The 25,096-nt window shown below is 40.1% G+C and overlaps 1 protein-coding gene across 1 annotated transcript in view; it reads right to left on the bottom strand.

Moving 5' to 3' along the window:
• Positions 1–751: 751 nt before the first annotated feature.
• The window catches only part of LOC111222914 (voltage-dependent calcium channel subunit alpha-2/delta-3-like), a 32,987-nt gene continuing 8,642 nt past the window's right edge, over positions 752–25,096 (bottom strand). The window contains exons 5-38 of the mRNA XM_022746822.1: positions 21,443–21,605; positions 20,863–20,994; positions 19,359–19,419; positions 19,078–19,228; positions 18,765–18,839; positions 18,551–18,640; positions 16,109–16,222; positions 14,909–14,987; positions 13,145–13,278; positions 12,629–12,646; positions 10,389–10,460; positions 10,146–10,226; positions 9,988–10,062; positions 8,927–9,010; positions 8,528–8,599; positions 8,351–8,412; positions 8,170–8,237; positions 7,971–8,016; positions 7,760–7,857; positions 7,467–7,560; positions 6,511–6,606; positions 6,261–6,382; positions 5,529–5,606; positions 5,146–5,207; positions 5,013–5,057; positions 4,850–4,912; positions 3,954–4,024; positions 3,769–3,844; positions 3,501–3,541; positions 3,019–3,074; positions 2,762–2,879; positions 2,481–2,593; positions 2,133–2,215; positions 752–854 (exon numbers count right to left, since the gene is read on the bottom strand). Of these exons, the coding sequence (XP_022602543.1) occupies positions 762–854; positions 2,133–2,215; positions 2,481–2,593; positions 2,762–2,879; positions 3,019–3,074; positions 3,501–3,541; positions 3,769–3,844; positions 3,954–4,024; positions 4,850–4,912; positions 5,013–5,057; positions 5,146–5,207; positions 5,529–5,606; positions 6,261–6,382; positions 6,511–6,606; positions 7,467–7,560; positions 7,760–7,857; positions 7,971–8,016; positions 8,170–8,237; positions 8,351–8,412; positions 8,528–8,599; positions 8,927–9,010; positions 9,988–10,062; positions 10,146–10,226; positions 10,389–10,460; positions 12,629–12,646; positions 13,145–13,278; positions 14,909–14,987; positions 16,109–16,222; positions 18,551–18,640; positions 18,765–18,839; positions 19,078–19,228; positions 19,359–19,419; positions 20,863–20,994; positions 21,443–21,605 (2,886 nt within the window). The 3' untranslated portion in view covers positions 752–761. The remainder of the gene's footprint in view (positions 855–2,132; positions 2,216–2,480; positions 2,594–2,761; positions 2,880–3,018; positions 3,075–3,500; positions 3,542–3,768; positions 3,845–3,953; positions 4,025–4,849; positions 4,913–5,012; positions 5,058–5,145; positions 5,208–5,528; positions 5,607–6,260; positions 6,383–6,510; positions 6,607–7,466; positions 7,561–7,759; positions 7,858–7,970; positions 8,017–8,169; positions 8,238–8,350; positions 8,413–8,527; positions 8,600–8,926; positions 9,011–9,987; positions 10,063–10,145; positions 10,227–10,388; positions 10,461–12,628; positions 12,647–13,144; positions 13,279–14,908; positions 14,988–16,108; positions 16,223–18,550; positions 18,641–18,764; positions 18,840–19,077; positions 19,229–19,358; positions 19,420–20,862; positions 20,995–21,442; positions 21,606–25,096) is intronic.

The following is a 25,096-nucleotide window of genomic DNA, read 5'->3' on the forward strand; positions in this document are numbered from 1 at the left end:
GACATGTGGTAAAGAGTATGTGGTCACCTTGACAAATTGTGGCTGGATGTATGAATGTAACATTCTTAAAACTCACCGTTGAATCTTCATCATGCATCATTAGCTTATCTGTGTCTTCTGACAGAACAACCTTCACATTTTCTGTTGTCTGTGATATTTTACATGATCCATATTATTATCAACATCTAAAGGAACTTAGTTACAAAATAAACTTAATGTATTTGAAGAAGAAAAGTATAATGGCCCTTTCAATGCTTTTTAGCAATTTAATGCCAAAAATATAGACCACTCTGCATTCTTTTCACATATGACAAAAGTGCATTTTACATTCTGCAGACTTTTACATTAACTTTCATTTTTTCCCTCACAACAAAGAAACAAACATATTTAATGTCTTACCATCATCTGTATGCATAGGCATTTGTTTTGACTGTAGACACGTTACTTTCTCTTTTTTAATTTCAGTACAAATTCAAGTCAATATGACAAACTGTCAGTGACGTGAACTGCAACGCTCTGAGCAAACTCACCAAGCACTCCCATTAATCGCATTTTCTTTTACTGCACCCCATCATTTATGTTTTCTGCATTAATGGATGCGAGTCTCTGTGCTACAGATAAAGATTTCTTTTTCTTAGAAGAGTGTTGCCTGATGCAGAGGTATGAGCAAATTCAATTCTGATTGGCCTTGTTCTCTATGTGTTTATAAGCATCTTCTCATTGAGTTAGTCCTTTCTGATGTCCAGTCCTGCTGTTAATGGTCACCTGCTGACGGTCGCTGCTATCAGAGGGAGCAGAGTTGTTGTTAGAGGACTGGAGAGGCGTGTAGCTGAACCACACTCCATGGCATTTTCCTGCAGAAGACACAATCGTTTATGATACATGTGGAGCGGTTCATGGCTATGATACTAAACATTAACAGGGTTTTATCTGTGAAAGACAGTAATAGATGTGATTCGGTCTTTTTTCTTTTTGGCTGGAGGCCAGCCCTGAAACGCAAATGTCTGTGCCTGACTGACCGACTCACTGATGAAGTCTCACCATTGCTGTTTAAGAGGCAGTGAAGATTGTTTGTTGACCCTGCTTTTACAAATATTGCACTCTGCTTTATTGTTGCATTTATTGTTGAAGTGCATCTAAAAGCTGCTGTGTCTTGGAGTTTACCAAGACACCGTTCTACCTTTGGTGACTGGCTGGATCTCAGTATTCACATAAATGGGAGTGGATTTAGGCCAAACAGTGAAATCTGGGCACAATGATAAAAAAGACTGGCTCTCAAGTACATCTTGATTCCCTTTGTTTGTACCAAAGAGCCATTGAAAAGAATTCCTGTTATGAATAAGTTTGGCTAACCTAGGGGTTCATTCAAAACCAGTGTAACTGTCTGACTACCCAGCATACAGCAGACGTCAATTTAACATCAGAAACGCGTTGGACACTAACGACTCTAACGTTGGACAGATGTTAAATTTTAGTTGGAAATGAAAAGTGGGTTGACATCAAAACCCAACCTTGGCTAACTGACATTGTGCCATTTAGTAGAAGCTGGGTTTTGGTCACCATACTTCACATCATGTTGGTATTCTATTTCAACATGGCGTTGGCATGAGATACTTGAAAGACATCGGATTTTGGTTACCTAACAACACAACTTAAAACCAACGAACATCAACATCAGCTGTCATCAGTATTCTACGTCAAATTGACATTGGCGGTAGATGTTGTGCTGACATTGCATTTTGGTCGCAGGACGTCACAACCTACATTCAACCAAATATCAACGTCTAACGATGTTATTGGCCAGCTGTGTGCCTGCTGGGAACTTGTTTTTCTTGCCTTGTTGGACGTCTTTTTAGCAATATCGCTGTGTTTCCAGAGCTGAGAAATGAACCTGGTAAGTACAGTCATGTTATTACCAATAATAATGATGGACAAAACTATGAAAATAAGTTGTAATAAACCAGAACTGTGAATCAATGATGTATTGTATCTCGGTGCGAGTGAGAGTTCACTTATGTGGTCAACATTGCTTCATGAATTTATGTGAGATCAATCTGCAGCATTTGTAAGTGCATAACTATATATTTAGAGACACACACAGGTACAGTATGCAGGCAAAGATGATCTCATACCTCAGGGTGGAAAGGATGACATGATTCAGGTTTCTTTCTGTCCTTCTGAAACTTCAGTCTGTCACATTTTAGTGACTCATTGTGTTCAAAGGCGTCAAGGGTAAAAATAAATGAACTAAACATGTTCCGAGGTTTAAAGCTTCACTAATCTACATCATGACTCATTTAGCCTGATGTGAAACAGAGCTTGAGTGGTGCAACTCAAAAATTGACCCTAAGCAATACAATGATTCTCACAACCAGTAACTTATGTATTCTTATCATTAAACTAGCCATGTACTCAAATGTAAATGCTGTCAGGACAGGTTTCCACATATCAAAAATCAGTGTTTCATTTAGAAAGGATATACATGATCTCGATGGGATCCATAGTTACTGGAGGAGCACTGCTGCAGTCACACTTGTTGTCCACAACAACCATGAAGAGGTTGCTGCTGGGGATCTGCTGTATGACGAATGATCTGCAGCCAGAACACAGACAGTGACCGGCCTCAGAATATTACAAAATGAATAGTGGCAGACTAGAATTATAATGTTTAATATGGACAGATATTGTGAGCAAGGGAATTAATGATTGATATTGACGATAATTCATTGAGTAATTAATTTAAGGAGGCCTAAAGCAGTACCTGATGCAGCCCTCACAGTCAATGTTGCCTGTTGTTTCTTTGATGGTGCGTTCAGAGACAAAAGCAGGATATTCTGTGTCACATGGAACCATCATGGTTTTACCACGTGACCTCTGAGCTGAACGTGTGACAGAAAAAGTTTTACTGAACCACAGCATCTTGACAAAACCACAGATCGAGAGAATATTTCCAGCTCTCACACATTCACCTCTCTTTTTCACACATACGAGCCCATAACGATCATCACCTACAGTTACCTTTAACTGAAAGGTCGACATTCCACCAGCTGTACAGGTTAAATTCTAGCAGAAAACTAAAGAGAAAAACACAAATATCACATTTAAACCAATGTTGTTGGTGACAATAATGAGAATATATTAATTCATATTAGTTAACGCAATTTAAGCATCAGTTAAAAGTTAACTAATGTTTATATAAAAGGGTATAAATAGGTAATGAAGACATTCATTAATATTTATTACCATTTAAGAACATATTAACTAACCATTAACCAATGCATCTTGTTCTTGGCTGGCATTTTAAGTTATGAACTTGTATTGTTACATAGTTGATAAGAAATAAATGTAACAATCGTCCATTTACGTCCATGCCATTCAACTTTTAACTTATTTTATTCCTATAAACATGTAGCTAGTAAGTAGTATAAATATTGTGTATGTCACACTATGTCATTTACGTACCCGTACTAAACAAATATATAATCTTTAAAAATTCTTACATGACAAGTTCAGTCAGGAGCCACTTGACCACAGTGAAAGGCTAAGAAAGAGAGACAGAGAAAAGCATTTCATATTAGAGTCTGTTTGCAATTTTACACATCTCTGTACTGATCTTTCAGTCACTCTGAGGTAGGTACCGTGGTCTAGGGTAATGATCTTAACTCTGGCTATTCAAATGTAGATGCGCTGTATCACATATGATAAAATTACTGCTTCTAATGTCTTTATCTCTTATATATCAGCTGATATTCTGTCTTGTGCACTTACATCTGATAAAGTGCGTGCACTGTCGCTGCTCCCAGCGTACTCTTTGCAAAGGGCCTGGTAGTCATACAGCGTGATCCTGCAACACAAACAGGCAGCAGTTACTGTCAGAAGAAAATAACAACATGTTTTTAAGGTCAGGTTTACTGGACAAGTGGTTTTAGGAAGTGTTAAACTGTGACTCAGACCTTTTGAAGGATCCCATTTGGAGAAGTTTGTTCATAACAGCCCCCTCCACTTCTCCAAAGAAGAGCCCTGTCTGAGAGATATATTATGCCAAAGCACACAGGCACACACTTCAAAAAATACTGTAGACTGGGGTGTAGAAAATAAAGTAAACACCTGATTAAAAGATTATCAAACGTGCAACAACAGTAGTTACAGAGCAACATTATCATTTATTTAGTCGTGTCTCCGACTACCTGGTGAATGTCGGTCCAATATTCGCTCTGTCTGTAGTCTCTGCCAACTCCTGAGGACATGAGGAGCTCTTTATCTGCTAAATGCTTCGCTATGTTTGGTGCGGCCACGTGCTGCCTACAGTTAAACAATGAGCTGAAACTCAGTATAAAGCTCCAGGTGAGCTGTAGATTCAGGTGATAATTCTCTGTAGGTTCATCAATACGAGCGACCGCTTTAACACTGTCACATAATCATTATTATTACAGATTTTTTTTTGCTTATAATAAATGGAGATAAACCACATCAGAAAAGCAAAAAGAGCACTTGCTAGTTATTTGAAGCTCACTGAAAAAAATGCCATAAAATATTAAAAAGAAACATCTTCTACAATAATGTTTAGTTTAAAAAGAAAACTAGAAGCATACAAGTTAAACATGGTGGATCTGTAGGAAGCCATCTTGTTTAATGTTGGACTGAATCATTTTACCAGGGGCAGGTGTTTGCTATGATGCAAAGTTTTCTCTCATGATCCGTCTTTATTCAAAACAAGAAAATACTTCCATTAACACAGTTCAACACCAAAACGAAGAGTCATGAACCTGCATAAGGTCGGGCAATGTTTCCATGATTTCAGTTTCTGTTCATAGATGTAAACATGCAAACTCATACATACGCACAGTACCTGAGATTGCTCCTCTGTGACAAGAATGAAACCATTGTTGTCAATGAGATAACAGTTGATGTCCTGTCAGAGGGTGAGTAAAAAGATTTTGTGTAAAAAACAACGAAAAAACCGGAGAAAAAAAAAAAAAGATCAGAAGCCAGAGTTAAGTGACTGTTCTTACCTCATTATCACAGCTAATGCTGCACTTCCCATCCAGAGCCGTACACTGAGCACAAAACATGGAGTTTAGTTTCATACCCAGTCAGGAAAATCAGTTTTTGGAAACTATGTCTAACTAGTTGTCGCGTAGTTACCTGTCTGCAGGCAGTCCAGAACTTCCTCTGAAAGAACTCAAGCTTCATCTGGATCCCTACAGCTGAGCACAAGACCAAGCACGTGAGAGACTTACACAATATATAGAATTGAGCATTAACATGATGATGATAATAATAATAGCTTTATTTATATAGCAGCAAGTTATAAAGTGCTCAATTGTAAACAGTAAAAATGATAAGACAATTATAACAGAATAAAACAGTAAAAGAATGAGAAGCATACAAGACAAATTAAAATAGGATGATACAAAACAGTTTCATTTTAAGAAAAGGCTTTCAGATAAAAGTCAGTTTTAAGAAATGATTTAAAAGACCCTTAAGAGTTCTCATAATGATATGAAAAATGGTTTAGAGTTTGTTACCTGCAACAATTGGAGACTTTCTGTCATCAAGGAGCTGAATTGCTGTGCTGGCCAAAACCACACTCTTATTTTCTAAAGCTAGAGAGAGAGAACAGAGAATAAACTCTAATTCATTTTTTCCCTTTACACTTTCTGTCCAGTAGATGGCGCCCTGTACTCAGCAGCCTCCATCAGCTGGCTGAAAAGAAACGGCAGCACCACTCCATTAGTTTACAGTAATAGAGTCCAGTCAGAGCTTTTTCTACAGCCAGATGACTCTAATATTTCTGAAATGAGTGCTGTGATAGGACATTTCAGGTTATGATGGCAATGCCTGAAAAGATGCAGTCATCATTAAACAGAGGAAAGGTGGTAAATGTCCTGGAGCTGAATACTCTTTCCCCTGGCTAGTAGGCAGAACGTGGGACACATTAACTGCAGAGAAGCCGTGAGGGAGCCGAGCTGTGCCGCACATCCTATCAGTGGAAACCAGTAAAAACCACAAACCATAGCAGACAGAGGGATATAGAGAAAGACTGATTTAGATGTTGAAATGCCGAATGACTACGGCACATGAATTCCAAAAAAGTACTTTATACAATGCTGTACTGGAAAGTGAGAAGTATATTGAGATGAACTTAATAAGCAAATATAAGCAAATAAAGTCATGTCTTGAGGAGTTCTGTCCTGATGTGTTATGCTGCACGGTGCACACATTAAATGCTGCGCTCACTTTTGTTCTGTTCTGTGTACCTGTGCTGAAGGGGATGGAGTAGATAAATGTGCCGGGGACCTGCTCTGCTGCTCTCTTGTACCACAGAGGGAAGTGATCTGCATTAAACACACCCTCCTTGTCCTCCGCTGTCAGGAAATCTCTGAGGACGCACACAGAATGAAACTGAAGTGAGGTGCAAAGGATTAGATTCATCAAGCACAATCACTGCCACTCGCCACGTGCACGTAGGTAAGGATTAGAGAAGCGTTGAGCAGCAGCGGCACTCACTGATTGGAAAGCTGATCGACGGGCACAAACAGGTTGGTTCTCGACAGGCCGGTGCGGGTTCCCAGAAAAGCAATCTCCACTCCTTTGTCTGAGTTCCTGTTGGCGTAATGCAGAGCAGTTCCACATTAACACATTTGTGCGTCTTTTTTGAGTGTGTTCCCTGAACATTACTGACTGCTGAGAACACACAAGTAAAAAACCCTGTATATAAGTTAGGTTTTCCTTTTAAATGTATCATTTATGTGGGTATTTTTTAGAGGAAGTTGTGCAGTGTTTGTTTCTCAGAGATTGCGTTAGATAACTTCTTAAAACAACTGAGGAGGAACATTGAAAAAAGACCACATTAAAGATACAGTACTTCAAAATACGCCGTTTGAAGTCATGACATAGAAATTTGACATGGGCCCTTGTCTTTATGTTTGACTTTCTATCTGCTTAATTATTTAAAAAAAATGAAAATCAAAGGATTAATCATTAATGAAAATAATCATTGTGACGTCCTATATGACACAAACATGCAACTTAGAGTAAATTCTATACAACAATATGTGCAGCACAACATAAACATCAGATTTGGATTCTGCAGATCTTCACTTACATACATTTTACACAAAAACACACATACCACACAGGACCACATAATAAGACTGAAAGAGCTTTAATGTTTCCTTTTGAAATGTGAATTTAGCTTTATTTATGGTTAATCAATGAAATACTCATTTTTATCACAGATTAGTTTTTTGGTCTTGCCAGTTTTTGAAAAATCACTTTGGCTGGTGTTTATCCTGCTTTAACATGACAACTTATACACTATTACAACTGCAGACTTAATGGGTTATTATCAGCTGTTCATTATTTGTTTAGTTACATTTATAATGATGCCTCACAAACATTTACTGAGGCTTATTAAAAAACAATAAACTTATGAGCCTTTATTAAGAGCTTACGGTGCTTACTCTGACTTGTTGAGGGCCAGTCCCGTCCAGTAGGCCTCCAGTGGAGCAGTCACCACAGCATCAAATAAAACCTCCTGGATCAGCTCTCTGTCACCTGCAGAATGTAACACCATGACCTGATCAACAAATACAGACTTTCTTTTTTCTTATCCAAAATGTCCCTCTCATTTGTGACAATCACATTTTTCGCGTACTATCTTATTATCATACTACATATGATCATTAGTTTGCCCCGCATATAATACAGACTCCGTGTATACAACTCATTTAGATCTGCCTCAGATGTCTCTTACATTTGAGGTGCGGTCTGCGGCCCGTCATGAAGAGCTTGATGGCTTGAATCTGGGTCAGGTGACGATGCTCATGCTGCTCCTCTGTGTTGCAGTAGGTCCTGTGGTCCAAACAGAGCCACACTGTTACATCACAGGCCTCAACATCCCTGATGAACACAGAGGGATAACCTACATAACGCATGAATGCCCTCTCCCATAACCCCAGCATTACCATTCGTCTGCCAGGGCGACATCTGGCTGTTCCAGATCACGGAGGCCTGAAAAACACAAGTCAGTAACGCTTCAGCAATGCCAGCGTGGGTAGCCTGCAACAATAAGACCCTCCCAAACAAACAGGTCAGAGTGACATGTATCTTAAATGTATTCAGGCTTTTGTTAACAGAGTTAATGACAAAGTTGGAGAGACGTACCTGCTTCAACTGATACATTTCCTCTGAAGAAGTACTTCCCGTGGCCTCTGGAAAGAGCCACTCCGACACTAGAAGCACCGACAGAGGAGAGAATCAACTTGAGTCAGTCACAGTTTAACTGGAAACCGAGACGTAACGCTACAGAAAGTTATGTAAGAATGGAATAAAACTTTTCTTGTACCTGAATGGAGTTCCTTTGATGTCAGTGTAATAATAGTCATTGTGCATCTTAAGGACACGTCTCTAAAACAACAGAAAAAACAGCTGAGATCAGAGTTACTCCTTTGGTCCAGAGACAACAAAAAGAACGCCTCTCATCTGATAGGGAGACACTAAACATATTCATCTGCAGCCTCACCCCTCTATCCACCGTCTTCTTCACCTCCATAGAGAAAGTACCTGTCCTCCTGTTCACCATCGCGTTGCGTAGCTGAAAGATAAAGCACACAAAGAGTCACGTAGAGCCGAGAGGTCAAGGCTGGGTCACTGATCGGTGACAGGAATGATACTGTGATAATTCTTAAAGGGGTTCATTTCCTCTCATTTCATAGAAACCCTTGCTATTATCGGATAAAGTAATGAACATGTAAGTTGTACAGTTGAAGTGTGAAATCAAGTCAAAGCATCACAAAACTGTTGCATTTATATTTAAGCACAGTCAGTATTTTGTATTGTGCACAATATATATTCTTAAAATAATGGCAACGTTTCAGTATTTACAATATTTTTTTTCTGTATTACTGTCTTTGACACGTACAATGTCATCTTTGTCCTCCCACTCCACCTCCGAGAGATCCACACTGCTGTAGTTGGGCTTCCTCCTCTTCTGACCCTCCTGGTACTACACAGAGGAAAACACAATATACACACTTCAATGATCCCTTTGTGTAACAGGGTTTTATTTTCGACTAAAACTTTAACCATTGCTCAATCATGTCAACTAATCTGTCTTAACACAACTGCATGTGACACATAATTTTCAAATATATGAGCTTGATATTAAAGAAAATAAATCTATTTAAAAATGTTTCACTGTAATCTGTCTTCTTTGTGTTTCCCTGTTAAAATGAAGACTTGCATGCTCTTATTCATACAGCACCTGTTGTTGAGGTTTCGCTGAGTAATTATTTAACAACTCATCTGTGAAATTAACGCTGTCAGGTAAATTAAAAAGAATTAATATGATTGATAGGAAATCCACGCTCAAACAAGTCTACATCAACGCAGTACATTGTACATGTCATACGCTGCTACTGTATGTAGTCCGCTCCACAAGAAACAACAAGTCACTGACTACAACCACAGCACAGTTTTAGCCACAAAGACACACCCACAAAAAAAACAAAAAAAAAACAAACAAAAAAACAGCACAGACCAACACACACACACACACACACACATACACACACACACACAGTTGCACAGAGAGGAATAGCACTAACACTGGCACACACAGATCCACTAGCACAGCCATAGCTCCTGAGAACCAGCGGTCCCAGGGCGAGCGGCTGTGGTCTCTGCCAGCGAGTGTTAAGTTACCTCTGGGAAATCTCAGGCCAGCCAGCCCTATGAGTGGCCTTTATCCCTGCATGCATACATCAAAGGAAAAGGTGGGGATTACAGACTATACGAGTCCATGTAGCCTCCTAACCAGATAACACATTTGCCTCTGCGTGCCCTCGTCAAGGGAGGTGTTCAGATCATCATTTCGGTTATGCATACAATTGCATGGACAAAGCAAAAAGGAAAAACAGGGTAAAGTCAGGGAATGCTATGAGACTGTTCAGGTGTAAAAGGGATGTTATGAAGGTGAGTTACCAAAGGTCTGAGGTCCGGATGTGTCAGGATGTAGCCATTGTTTGTGATGGCAAACGCATACCCATGGATCCCTAACTAGAGACACAAAGTGAGAGATATTTTACAAAACGCATACTTATACATTCATTTTTTTAAAGCCAAAGAACAGCTGATCGTACCATATGTTTGGGGATGAGCTTCATCAGCTCCTGCAGAGGGATGTCTGTTCCTACGACCCCCAACAGAATACCCTGGTTCTTCTGCATGAAAAATTTCAAAACACACACACACACACACACACACACACTTTAGATGAAAACTGCACAACAAATACTCATTTAGTTTCTCATGTAGTCACTCACTCACTCACTCACTCACTCACTCACTCACTCACTCACTCACTCACTCACTCACTCACTCACCGTTTCATTCTTTGTGCTGAAGACAGGCATGGCTACTGTAGTCATCAGACTTGGGCCCGTTTTGACTTTCAGCTGAAAAAATAAGATTCAGAACTTTGTTACTGATAAATAATCAGAGTGAATTGTCATTTCGCTTCACTTCATGCATTTCAACGATTTTAAACAAGTCTGATTCAGAGGTCAGACTGTATTTGTACATAATTTACATGACAGATTAAAAGTCTATTCAATATATGTATATATATATATATATATCATACTGTATTATATGATTATTATTACTTATCATGTAATTATCATGTAAGCAGCATTATAATGCCAACCTAGTTGAGGTGAAGCCTAAACTACTTAATGTATTAGTTTAATGTATAATGATGCATCATATTTTATAAATTGATGATATGATTTAATGTGAAATTTTAATCTGCTGAATAACTAGTAACCACTGTACATCTTTCAAATAAATGTAGTGAAGTAAAAAGTATATTTGCCTCTGAAATGTTCTGTTGTCAAGTACAAATATAAAGCAGCATAAACATGTATTACTCAGGTTTAGCAAAACTGTACTTAAGTTACTCTCCATGTTATTGATGATGTTAAAACAATAATTTTAATCATAAAAGAAACCAAAACTAAATTATTAAGCAAAAATACTTATGAATACATTTTGTTTTCTCAACCAGTACAGCACATAACCACTCAGGAAATGGTCTAATTCACAAAACAAATCTATTAAAACTTTCACATATATAAAAAATGAGCAGCATTTATTCAGTGGGAAATAGCAGTGTGAGGACTTACAGCTACAACCATGTGAGGTTCATGTGGGGCTCAGAGGAGGAGACGGGGTCAGTTGAGGAGGATGAAGGCTGACATAATTAAGCACATGAGCGCCACTAAAGTAGGTCTTCTATTCCCTCACCTCTTGAGTCGACACAGCTGAGTGTGCCTGTGTTCACGTCAGTGAGTGTGAGTGTGTGTGTGTGTGGGGCTGATGTTCATTTCTGTGTGTGCATGCATACGAAGGAAACGAGCTGTGAACTGCAGTGTTGCAGTGTGTACTTGCTAGCTTGACAAAATGAAGAATGGTGGGTCCTTAAATTCATCACAACACACAATGGAAGAGAAAACACACACACACACACACACACACACACACACACACACACACACACACACACACACACACACACAAACAGGTACATCCATGGATGCTCAACCACCTCCATCTCTCTCTCCCTCTCTCTTTCTTGGTCTCCCTTCCAATGTCAGTTTTAATATGGGCTTTAGGAGATAAAATGCAATGATCCACAGAATGATGAATGGTGTGTCTGAGGCTGAGATACAACAGCACACACTCCGGGGGACAATCTCCTAACCCTTCTGTGTGTGTGTGTGTGTGTGTGTGTGTGTGTGTGTGTGTGTGTGTGTGTGTGTGTGTGTGTGTGTGTGTGTGTATGCTTATTGTCCCCATACTGGAAAGAAGTACAATAAATGCTTCTCTACTGCTTCTGTCCCTCAGAGGGATGAGCATCTCCTCACTTTAGACCTCTTAGGAAATATTAAAGCATAATGTTGAAAGGGAGGAACAATAAGCAGCTATTTAACTCAGGTCAGTTCTACTTTATACAATGTGCTGAGATCTGCTGAGTCCCAGTGGAAACCCCTGCCCATGATATCCGCTCTGATCATAGTTCAGAACTACTCCCTATAACAGGGGTATTTAATTGAATTTCAAAGTAGTTCAGATTTGTTTTCTCATTTCAAGAAAAATAAGGGCTGCAGTAAGTAGGCTACATAATAGAGAGCTTTTGAAAAATGTGCATCTTAAAATAAAGTGCTTGATTTTAGAAAAACTAAATAAAAAGCGTACCTTTGTTTCCCTTTTTCTCCTTTTTTGTTTAACCCCACATCACAAACGTTTCAACCATTTTTGTAATAAGTGATCTCAACAACAATTGAGCAGCTACAACACTTCCTTTTCTCTTCCTGTCCCTCTTATATCCCACCTTCCCCACTTACAAAGCTCTTGTCTGCTCTCTCAGTGCTGTAAAGGTTACAGAAGCTGTGCTGGTTAAAGTAGAAACGCTCTGTCAAAATATGATAATCCTCAATAATATTTAGGTTATATATATACTGTACATATAGGCATCTGAGTCTGGATCAGCTCCTTATTAGTCAGCAAGACAACAAATCAGCTTTGTTTTCCATTGATTTCACTCTACCTGAGAGATACTTACCTTATGAGCCTGTGAAAGCTGAAATAAAAGAAGAGACACAAAGAGACAAAAAAATTAAATCATCCAGTGAATTGAAATAAGCACATTCTGCATTGACTTTGTGGACACAGATGTCCACTGGGGGGGAAGATCCATGCAGATTAATGAAGCTCATAATGAGGAATCATTCCAGCAGCATGAAGACTAATGATGAGAGCGCAGACACACACATGTGCACACTAACTGTACAGTAGAGGGATGGACAAAATAACACCAACGTCTTACAATATAGTTTGATGCAGGGTAATAAAAGCATAAACTACAGCTTTGAAAAGTACCTGATTGTTGAATCAACAACTCTCTGACGCACTCTCCTGTGTTTTCAATGTACTGGATTGTATCATACTGCAAGAGGTTCCTGTTGTTTTGTCCATACTCTGTAGAAAGCGTGTTACTGCACTGTACGTACATGGAGTAGGGCCTAATAACTCGGACACTCACACAAAAAGTCATTACACTGCTTTAAACTATACTTACAGCGCTGTCCACGTAAGCTTCAGTCCACACTGTGTCATGCTCGTGATCGATAACCTTTGGGCGGCTCATGACATGAAGATACCTCATCACGTTCTCCTGAACGTCCGCTAAGGTGGAGATCTGACTGAAATATCCTGCAATGAAACACAAACATTTTAACCCAAACTGAGGCAGGGTAAACGCTTCTTCCACAATATGTAGTCTTACGTGTATTTGGACCGTTTAAAGCGACACACCAAAATATTACAATTAATGTCCAGTGGTGGAAGAAGTATCGGATCAGCAATGTTAAGTCCTGCTTCTAAATAAAAGTACTGCCAGCAAACAGGACTGTAGCCAGGATTTTAGAAACATTGAGGTTATTCCCGATCCTCCAATGTCCTCCCCTTTAGAAAACTTTGACCACAGACCAAAAAAGGTCTCCACATTTTTTCATATTAGGATTTAATTAGTAAAATCCTAAATCCTTTACTTTTTTTAATGTCAAATCCCAACATATTGCATCTAAAAACACTGGAATCAGACTAAAAAAATGTCAGTCATGTGTAAGTTTTTAATTGTAAAGCCGACCTCAAATTATTAAACCCTCCAAATTTCCAGAAAATTACCAAGGACATGACCTCAGTGTCCTCGATGGCAGAGAAGACCTCATCATGTCCTCTTTCAGAGTGTTATTGTATGTACTGCATATTTTGTATTTGACTACTATTAGTGACGCATCGACATATTTGCTACATTTTAAAGGTGTCATTAGGAGGAGCTCATTTTATCCCTGTGTGGGAGAGAGGGAGCTCCCACCCACAGATTTGAGCCAGGGGCACTGAGAATGAATGGGTGAAAAGAAAACAAAGAGTTTGCACCAGTTTCACCAGGATTTGTTCATTTTGTCGAAAAATCAAAAGAGTATATGAGAATGATTTGAAAGATGGTATAATTGCATAAAACTTGGGCTTTAAATAGTGACATACTGGTGGGTAGTGAAGGCCACTATATCATATTTGATCATATGTTCATGTGTTTTGTGTGTAAAATTATCTTAAAGTAAATCTTGTGACTAAAGCTGTCAAATAGTAGAAGTAGTAGAAGTACCCTATAAAACAGTATAAAGGGGAAATACTCAAGTAAAAGTACCTTAAACTCTACTGAGGTGCAGTACTTAGGTAAACGTACATATTCATATTTAGGTATTTTCTACCACTGCTGATGGCCCTGACATTACTGGACTGTGTCTCCAGTGGTTCAGCTTAGAGCGACACAAGAGTCATTTGACTTGGTGTCAGGTCCTGCTGTTGCTGACAATACTTTATATTGGACATGTAAGGTTATTTCACAGCAGGGGTCTGTATGGGGAAGGAGGTTTGGGGCTCGTCTCCCCACAATCCCCCTGTGATCTGTTTTCCTGGCTGTGACTTTCCCTTCCAGAGGGCACTCATCCAGAGCGTTGACACGTCGGAGCCATCAGCAGGGAGCAGCCAAGGGGGGAGACACTCTGACAGGAAGAGGGATTAGAGCAGATTGACCTCTGACCCCCCCAAGTGCCACTTCATTGCCTCTTGGCAGAAAGCTTCTGAGCCACCACACACACATGCATATACACACACACACACACACACACACTTAACATACACGTTTGCGACCAAACCACAGGGATACCCACACATCCTCAACCTATCAGGTTAACGCACAGAAACACTGCATCAGGCCGTGTTCCACACTCTGATACTCGGCTTTTCTTGGAGAGTGTTTATCAAAAAAGTCTCAAACCTTTGTTGGCACAAGCCATCCATTTGAGGTTATCAGCAAACGCAGACTCTCGTCCAATCAGGTAAGGGAATATCCGCACCTGTGCAGAGGACGTAGAGATGTGATGTAAAAAAACATGTAAAGTGATGCGTCTCCTCAGCTCTTTATCTTCCCGTCCTGATTCTATCTGGGGTGGGGAGCAAGAAGTGGCTGCATGATTTTACATCCTTATGAGGAAACAGTGTTAAGCTACTTTTCCACCACTTCTCTTTCATTCTTTAACTTTTTTTTTTCAGCCTGTCTTTGTCAATTTGTTGTTTTTTTCTGTTTGTTGTTTTTTTTTCTTTCACTTTATGCAGTTAAATTCAATTAATTTTCTTTTGTTTGGGGGTTGGGCACGAGGGCATGTTCCTCTGTCCTTTAACAGAACGCTGTGTGACACTTTCACAAACCTGTACGGCTCATTGGCTCCAGATGCTTTGCTAAGCATAACGCATATAGGAAACACTGAATGGCTGCCATATAACGGCCCTGAGGGTGTATGAAGGGGGGTGGGGTGGGGGGGAGTGTGGGGTGGGGATGGGGTGCCCTGCCAAATACTGCCCAGTACCCTGCCAAACACTGCCAACACACATATGCTTGAGCGGACTGAACAAAAGCCCCTGAGCGGTTGTTTTTATTGCTCTGTGAATAGCACAGTAGTCCATTTCATTTCAATTGCTTTTAGGTCTTACAAAGGGAGCCTAACAAAAGATTTTAAATCCAATGTTAGGTCCAGGAAGAAGTGTGGAGTGAGCACAGTAGACGGATAAGGACTAGAGCCTTTGAGACCGAGCTGTTTGTACATGCTCTGCCCTTGAAAGCGGTTAATTTCCCATGTTTTATTCCTTGTGGGGTGAATATCGCTCTGTAATGTCTCAACACATTGAAAAACATCATATTGACGTGGATTTTACATTGCAGAGTTAAGAGTGGTAACGAAGTAAGAAACCAATTCCTCAAAACGTCAAGACAGAGCACCAGCTGACATATAGTATTAAAATGTACATCTATCCCTGAAGCAAGGAAAGTGCAGTGCAAGCAGAAAATTCAGGGACAGGACATGTGTAACATTGAAAATCAGGCACTGTGAGGAACAGAGAGGAGAGAGAGAGAGAGAGAGAGAGAGAGGGAGAGAGAGAGAGAAGGAGAGAGAGAGATAAAAGAGAGAGAGAAACTCACCTTTCTTTCTGGCCAATTGTGCTTCTCGAAAACGTCGTCGTACATTTCAGTCGCCCCGTCGGTCACAAGCATTATGGCCTGACTGCACACACTGCCACGACCAGTCTGGTTAAACTGCAGAAGGAAAGACAGCACATGCACATACACAAAAAAAACAAACCAAAAAAAACAAAGCCGTTGTTCAATCCAATCACTGTTATTTTAACATTAAACAAACAGCCAACAATGTCTATTTCCACTGCGTCTGATGATGATGTCTGATATGGCATCTGAAAGCCATCAGTTCATAAAATACAGATAATGTCTTAGTAAATAAACTTGAAGAATGTGTTACACTTTATTCTGATGCATTGTAGTAATCAAGTGGTTTATTGACCTGTGACAGTGAATGTGGAGAGAGAGAGAGAGAGAGAGAGAGGAGAGAGAGAGAGAGAGAGAGAGAGAGAGAGGAGTGTGTGATGACATGATCACAGGCTGAAACCTGCTGAGTGCTGCTGCTCTCAAATCATACAAGTATCAGGAGGCCCTCTCTTTCTCTCTCTCTCTCTCACACACACACACACACACACACACACACACACACGTTAAAATGCATTGATGTATATATATATATATATATATCTTTTTTCATCCACAAGACTTTAATGTTAATTGTTTTGCTTATTACAGACTTTTTTCACAGCAGATATTTTGACTGGTCATTGTAGGAAAAAACACAAGTAGAAATAATAACATTAATGATGACTCTGTTCCTCTCAAGTGCCCCAGTAAGACATGGCAGTGAGCCAGCATGCACAATACCAGCAAAATGAAACTGAAGCCCCTAAATGGGATTCAGCCATTATTGTCTTTTTTTATTATTATTTGCACCCACGTTTCTCCAACTGTGACACATCAAAATGTAGAAGAAGATGTAAAGAGGCCTATGAAAAAGTCAGTGCAGTGTGTACCGGCCCCCCTGGTCTGTAGACCGTTCTAGTCAAGCTCAGGGGACAGTTCGCTGACAGTGAAGGATTGCCAGCTCATGTCATTCATCTGGGGTCTTGGGCTATAAAAAGGTAGCATGTGTGCTTATCCTTGTTTCTCTCTTCCTTTGGCTGGCAACTTCCCTTCATCTGTGTCTTTTCAATTTGCACCATTCACCACCTCCATAGACCAAACCCTATACAACCGCGCACTGCTCCCATTGCTAATTTAAACATTATTGTTTATTTCAGCGACATTTACTTTAATAAGTTGTGTTCAAATGAACTCTTACATGGACTCATTACATTTCACAAAGATGTGAAATTTCCTAAACCATTATTGAAGATGTTCGTGCCTTCTCTGCTGCAGAGTCTACAGTCTTTGTGTAAATGTATAACATACTCTTTGCTTTAGTATTGTGTAGTTAATGAGAATTTGGAAAAATAAATGTTACAGATAAAAGACAGAATCAATAACAGGGATCACTCTGTTCTTGTTCTAAAATCACCAAACAAAAGGATGTACTACATATTGAGTGATGGCAAAATATAGTAAAATATTTTATTATAAGCTTGCTGTTTTGTGATTCTTTCACATCATCCTCCTGTGGGAAAGTGTTGTATCACAGCACTGCTCTCATTCAGTTGACCAGGACTCCATGTAAAAACACTGCAGTGCTCTGCAAGTGAAGTGAGTTTCTTTTTGATCTGGTCTATGATAGGCTGTATTCTGACTTCATTCAGTGGGCAGCGGTGTAACAATGACTTTCAGCAGTAGGCTACTGGCTACCTGATTACCATATTCATTGCAGGGCTTTAATTAATCTGACAAATGCAGAGGTAAAAGCTGAGCTCTCTCAGCTTCAGCGGTGCAGCCAAAGCTCGCCTGAAAACAGGGAGATAAAAGGAGTGCGGCGCGGCTCCTGGCCTTATCTGCTTTGTGTTCCAATCAGCCACGTTATTAATCATTGACATTAATTAGAGCCATTAATCACGCTTCAGAATAGATGTGTCTGTGTTTGGAGGGCGGAATGAGGATAGCACTGGAGCGTTTCGACAGGCGACACACCTCCCAAGCGCTCAAATGTATTTGACTAGAGTGTGCTAGTTTTTTATGATTAGCTGCGAACATGCAGGACATGCTTTGACACTCTGTCAGTGAAAACAAATGTGGCTTGTAAAATGAAAAGTTCCCTAATGTTCTGTGGAGCCCGTGAATTAAATGAGAACAAAGTTTATTTGTGATATCTGAGCACATGCACAAATTCATTACATTATGACAAATGAATCAATAAATGAATTAATAAAAACTCCTGTAAACTCGACAACATTGTCATATAATCAGTAAACAGAAAAGAAGAAGTTAGTTGAACTGCTTTGTGATAAATTATTTCAGTGGAATATAGACTGGGAAGATGTTTGAACAGCATCCGTCCCATTACACTGACACTCACAGTTTACTGTAACTGGAACTTACGTCACTCAGGATTGTGAACGCTTCGGTCAGAGCTTCACCCAGCAGCCCGATCCCTTTGGCAAACAGCTTGTCCAGATGTTCACGGAAATGCTGACAGATAAAAGTCAAAGTAGAGGAAAGAAAAAAAAAAAAGACATTTAAACATTATTCACAGAAATTCAACCTGATATGACCCACATACATTCATTACGTGTCAGTCTGAGTAGAGACTCACGTCTTTATTGTTTCTGTCGGCCCGGACCAGCGTGCCATTCAAACAAGGCTCCACATAGTGAATCTCCTGATTATACTGGGGAAATATAAACGGCATTTAGATAAAAGAGAATTGAATAAGCCCTCTTTGTTTTTCATGGAAGACTGGGCTCCACTTATCCGAAACACTCAACAGAAATGTCTGAAAACATTTAACAGAGAGAAATGGATTAAAATGACAGAGGAATGTGACTGAGATGCACAAACATAAAAATGAACAAACACACAAACATATTCAGACACAAAGGTGACAATCTGGTTTAACTAAAACTTACTGCAATGATGTTGAAGAAGTCGTCATCTCCCAGTGTGTCTAATATGGAGGAGACAGTCTGTCTGGCGATGGTCAGCCTCAGTCCTTTCATGCTTCCACTGACATCCACTAAGATAACTACATCCTTTGGAGATGTTGCTGCCTGGATGTACCTGTGATACGAGGTTCAATTACACACCATCAAACCCAGGCTGTTACAATAATGAAGGAATAAAGGGAAAACAAATATATGTGGCACTGTGTGATGAGCAAGAATATTTTCTCCGATTCGAGCAGGCTTACCACTTCCGATTTCTGCAGTCAAAGCCAATGACACCATGTTCATCTGGATGCCACTTCACTCCTGGGGAGCAGATCAAAGAGTCAGAGGCAAAAAGGGGCACGGTACCACAGGATATCTGATATGAGAGCGTGAAGCAGCCAAATCAAGTTGTAATTCCTTTATCTCTCAGTGGAGCCCATCAGTAGTAGACTACATGCCATAGTGTCTCATGTAAAAGACAAGAATTTTAAACCAATGGGATAAAAATAGCAAATAACACATTTCATTTTGGACTTTACAGGATAAACTATATATTGAGATTGTCCAAACTGTGTAGGTTTGCTGATATTCTATTGTTTTCTGCCAACTATTTTTTATTACTAAAATTTCTACCTACTAACAGGTTTTGTCTCTGTGTATCCAAAGCCTGATACAGCTTATTCCTCTGAGCCATGGATTTCCACTGTTGTCCAAAAACTATTAAAAAGACATCAGTGAGCCACACTCTTGCACTGGGCAGCATGTTCCTTCATTATGATGAACACACACAGTGTTGTTTATCCCGATCCCAGATTCAGCATCCTGCTGCAGCAAATACACACTAGTGCAACAAATGTGGATTAACACGTGGCTTAAAAAAAAAAGAAAAGCTGTTTTAAGGAAATTATTTTCCTTAACAAAACAAAAAGAAAAACAAAAAAGACAGTTAAAGTATTCCATTTATAAAGATAGATGCTTTCAGTAGGATCCAATGAGCTGAGTATGGAAGTGTTGAGAGATAGACTTTAATAGTTTATATATTAAAGTCTATTAAAGTATATTATATGTAATTTGTTGACATAAAAGAATATTATACAATAAAATTTTACTGTTTCCAATTAACTGCCAGGAAAATGAGTTCAGTAGTGTGTGATTTTAACATTAAAATGAGGAACACATTTGTAAAAGAATGTCGTTGTATGCCGCTGAAAGACATCTCTCCATTATGAATTTCTACTTGTACATTGTACAACATACAGAGTCTGTATCTATATAACAACATCATCATCAGTTGTATCTCATCTCTGTGGCTTCGCTCCAGCACTGCAGAGAGCTGAGCGGCTGTTTCACATCATTGTAACGGTCTGATAACTTTGGTTGGATCCAGCAGCCACGCACTGTTCCTCAGTACAGCTGTAGGTCCGCACCGGCAAATGCTGATTAATTACAGTCTGTACATATGCATCCTCTCTGATGGTCTGTAAAATTACAACATTAGCCAAATTACCCTTTTAGTAATTCTGAATCATTTGTTCTGATCTTTTTCTTTTTTTTTTTCTTTTTTTTTTCCTTCACTGACGGCTGATGGCTCCCATGGGAAAACCCTTTCTTTTCTCACACACACATGCTCACACACACACACACACACACATGAACACAGATACATGAAGACACACTGACAGAATGACAGCACTCACCAGCACACACACACACACACATGAACACAGATACATGAAGACACACTGACAGAATGACAGCACTCACCAGGGTACTGCCTGAAGAAACCCTTGGCACTCCCAAAGTACTGCCAGATGAGTGTGGGGTCTCTCTCAAAATTATCTACAAACACTTTATTCAAAGCCTCGGACCAGTACACTCCGTTCACTATGTCGGGATCTGAGGAGGTGGAGGACGTGGGATAAGACACGGAGAAAAAAAAGAGAGATTGAGACGAGCAAATTAAACGGTGATAATGGTGGCCATCCTGCTCACCATTACCGGGCGCACAGCTGACCTTTGTCCCTTATTGACTCCCCACCCTGAAGAGATACAATGCCTGTGACTAAATCATCCCCTCCCCTCCTCCTGCTAGACGAGCCTCCCTTTGTGCTGTGAACAGAGACTTATGTGGAGTCCATTACAGCCGAACAAAAGCCGCCCAGCCGATACACAGGGAGAGATGACACACTCCGTTATACAACAAGAAGCGACGGAAAAAAGCTCCTGCGTGCTCCCCATCTCTCACTTCCACCTCTTACTTTCCTCCCTCCTTCTCTCCCCGTTCATCCGCCCAGAGAAGGTAACTAACCTTCACATAATCCTGTCTCCCGGCTGCTCCCCTTACCTTTATTGTACATGTTGGTGGGGACCTGCACCACACTGAGGCTCAGGTTGACCGACAGGTTATTGAAATGATCGTTGGGCTCCAGGAGGAACTCTCCCCCCAGCTCCACGTTATTGCCCTCCTCGTCCACTTCATTGATCAGCACAGCATTGAAGTACTCATACTGAGGTAAAGAGTGAATATGGAATATGTTAAAGACACTGCAGGTACAGAAAACACGTGGACTGAGACCTGCACACATTACGCATTTAGTAATTACAGTATTAGTATTAATACTTTGAGGATGGCTTCACATTTTTTTAAGTCCGTCTTACATGTCCGTGTACACTGGATATGTTTTGTTGCCGTGTTCATTTCTCCTGTTTATACTATCCATTGTAAGATCCATTCCTTACATGATTTCAATGTAAGTGATGGGGGACAAATCCACAGTCCTCGCTCTCACTCAGAAAAAGAAGAAAAAAAATTCAGTCGAAGTGAAGTCTAAGTAGTCTGAATTAGTCAAATCAAGTGGGGATCTTCCAGAGTTACAGTCTTTTTAGTATGAAATTCCAAACACAGCCATAGGAACACAAAGAGGGAATCCAGGACCGTGGATTTCTCCCCTACCTCTGGATTCATATGAGGAAAGAACATCTCCATAGTGAGTTTGGACAGAAGGAACCTCTTTAAACGTACATGTAGGCATGTGACGATCATCTTAAGATAGACTTGAAAAAAAATGTGAACCTATCCTTTTCCTCAGGCAGGTTTTGCCTTTTAACACCGCAATCATAACAAAAATTATTTATCAAATGCAGAGTAATGTGTGCAGAGTCTACATGCGCCCTATGAGGATTACAAACCATCAGATCAGAAATAATAAAATCAACAGAAATGTAAAAAAAAAAAAAAAAAGCGAGTAGAACAAAATAAAGCAAATGGCAATAAAATCAGAACATTCCCAAAAATGTCCTATAGGATAAATGGTTATATTGACTTCTCACAATATATAATTACACTAATATAATATCATATAACATTACATTCATTTGAAGCACTCTGGGGTTCAGTATCCCGCTCAAGGACATTTCGACACATGAACATGAGGAGCAGGTGAATAGCTGACTCACTCTGCAACCTGAGCTGCAGCAACTCAGGATAAACAGACGGTAAGTATCTGACGTTGTGCAAATTTTATGTGAAACTATGTCAGTCAGTGTGTTTTGGGGATTTTTTTCCTATTCGTCAGAACGTACATAAACGAAAGCAGCTGTCTCTGGAAGTCACTGGATGTGCTAAGAGAACCTTATGAGGGCCAGTGAAAAGTCTGTCCTCTCTTAAGTGAAACTCAACAGTTTGTCTGTCCTGTCCTTCACCGCCTGCTGCAGCAGAAAGAAGACTACCTCATCCTGTCTGAGCGGCCTCTCTGTGGCCTCTGGTCCTTATTGTCGGCACTGAGAGAGAAAGAGAAAGAGAGGGGGGAAAGATGGAGGGAGGGAGAGAGATGGGTGATGGACTCTACAGCATCACACTCGGGGGAGGCCGCACGGGCATCACCATCAAGCAGCCGCTGACAGCTCATACCACGCCTGAGCAGCTCTCTGACGAGCTGCGGCGGGGCGGAAGGGGTGGTGGTGGTGGTGGGGGGTGCAAGAGAGCTGCGGAGGGGGAGCAGCAGGGGAGAGAAACGTGCACCCTCAGCAGAACTGATAGTGCTGTAGAGAGGCACGTTAACCACCAGGGTTATTACTGTAGAGCAGGCCATGGGACACTGCAGCTCTCCGAGACGCCCCAGTGACTCTTACACCACTGCAGTTAGCTGAGGCCCTGCTGCAGAGCTCTGCCCTCCATTACAGTCTGCTGGGCCTTACTGTATAACCAGGCTCCAGTGTCTGGAGATGGTGGCTCTCACTAAGCTTTACCCTTCAGTCTGTAGGTTTAACAGACTCTGCACTTGTCATAACTAACGCCTTCATAAAAACTAATATGTTCAGAAGCCAGCACTCCTTCCCTCATGTTGTGGATCAGATGGGAAGCTGTTTTTTTGTTTTGTTTGATTAAATACATTAAAAAAAAAGCATCTACATTATTATTACTTAGTATTATTTAAAATACTTTCACTCAGCAGCATCATTTTGTAAGAATGTTAAGGTGCATTTACATTTCTATCATGTTCAGGATGTACCACGGTGGCAGCAGGTCACTCAGAAATAGAACTGTGGACTGTGTAATGGTTCAAATAATAACTTATTACTGATGCTGCAAACAATTTTCAGCAACTATCACAAAAGCAGAAACTGAATTCAGACTGTTTATTTGAAATGCTTATCTATATTTTTTTATTTCACATTTCTACAACAATTACCTCACGAGCAACTGAGAGTTTTTCTAGCCTCACGTGAGCGTTGAAAGTTTTATCGTCTGTTAACAGACACTAAACCAAAGACACATTACTGTAGATACATTTCTGAAGTAAGAGCAAAGCTTCTGTTGCTCCATCAGACCTGATCTGTGCACACTTGAACTGCGGACTAAACTCGGGTCAATGCAAAACACGCGACTGTCCTGACACGAAGCAGCTGAGATAAGAGCGGCCCTCTTATCTCTTTGTGGTCAGTGAAATGGTGCATGAAAAATGTGTGGTGTCAGAGGAGGCGAGGTTGGTTAAATGATGCCACAAGGAGGAATATCATGACATCACATCATTACTGCAGGTGGATATTGAATTTTCCTTACTATTTTTTATAGCCTTTAAAATGAAATGTCTGTGTGATAGGCCTGTGCTGTAGAGCAATAACTGTCACCTGCTTGAATAAAAATGTTAACACAGCTTTCAGTGTGCAACAATTTTACTGTAAGAATTCAATTCATTTTTTTTAAGTAATTTATAAAAAATGATTGACTGTAAGAGATATTTGTCTTAATATAAAAGGAAGCAATGCAACTAAACTATATCAAGTCTACAGAAATATTATTAAAATATTTATACAAACACTGTTTATGACAAATCTAGGCTGCATGTCCCACCTGTGTTTTAGATACATTTGTGGAGTCCTCATATAAAGTGATGTTATCTGGAGAAGATGGAAACCTTTTTCTTTAATAAAAAGCCAGGCATAATTTAATAAAATCATGCAAAGAAAATAAATAGACCTACAGTTAAAGCATAAATTGAAACATAGTGTTTTTGTTAGAGACCTGTTTTAGAAGGACAAAACCAAGGTATTGAATTATTTTCAAAGGATCAAGGTCAAAAATATTTCCTTTAAAAAAACGCAGTCGCCCAAAGCAGGAGTTTAAAGATGACTTGACTTGTTGTAGACGCGTGGACACAAGAGAAACGGGCAGAGAACAAGGTGACTGAAAGGTATTCATATGATGTAAATGCTACTATTAACTGTAAAGTGCTGCCGTTATTTCAGTGTTTTGCTGCTCTGGTGGGTTTCCAATCTGGAGCCAGGAAAATGAAACAATGCGCCGAGGAAAAGAGTTTCATTTGTCTTTGTCCAGTGGAGGGAGAGGGAGAGAGGGAGAGAGGGAGAGAGAGAGAGAGAGAGAGAGAGAGAGAGAGAGAGAGAGAGAGAGAGCACTAACAAACGACAAAAATACTGCATTCCCTCTGCAGAGACTGAGGGAGCACGGTGCACCCTGGAAATCAGCACCCGGAGTCGC

The sequence above is a fragment of the Seriola dumerili genome, unplaced genomic scaffold (genome assembly GCF_002260705.1).
Source record: "Seriola dumerili isolate Sdu_G_001 unplaced genomic scaffold, Sdu_1.0 BDQW01000109.1, whole genome shotgun sequence".
Lineage (NCBI taxonomy): Eukaryota > Metazoa > Chordata > Actinopteri > Carangiformes > Carangidae > Seriola > Seriola dumerili.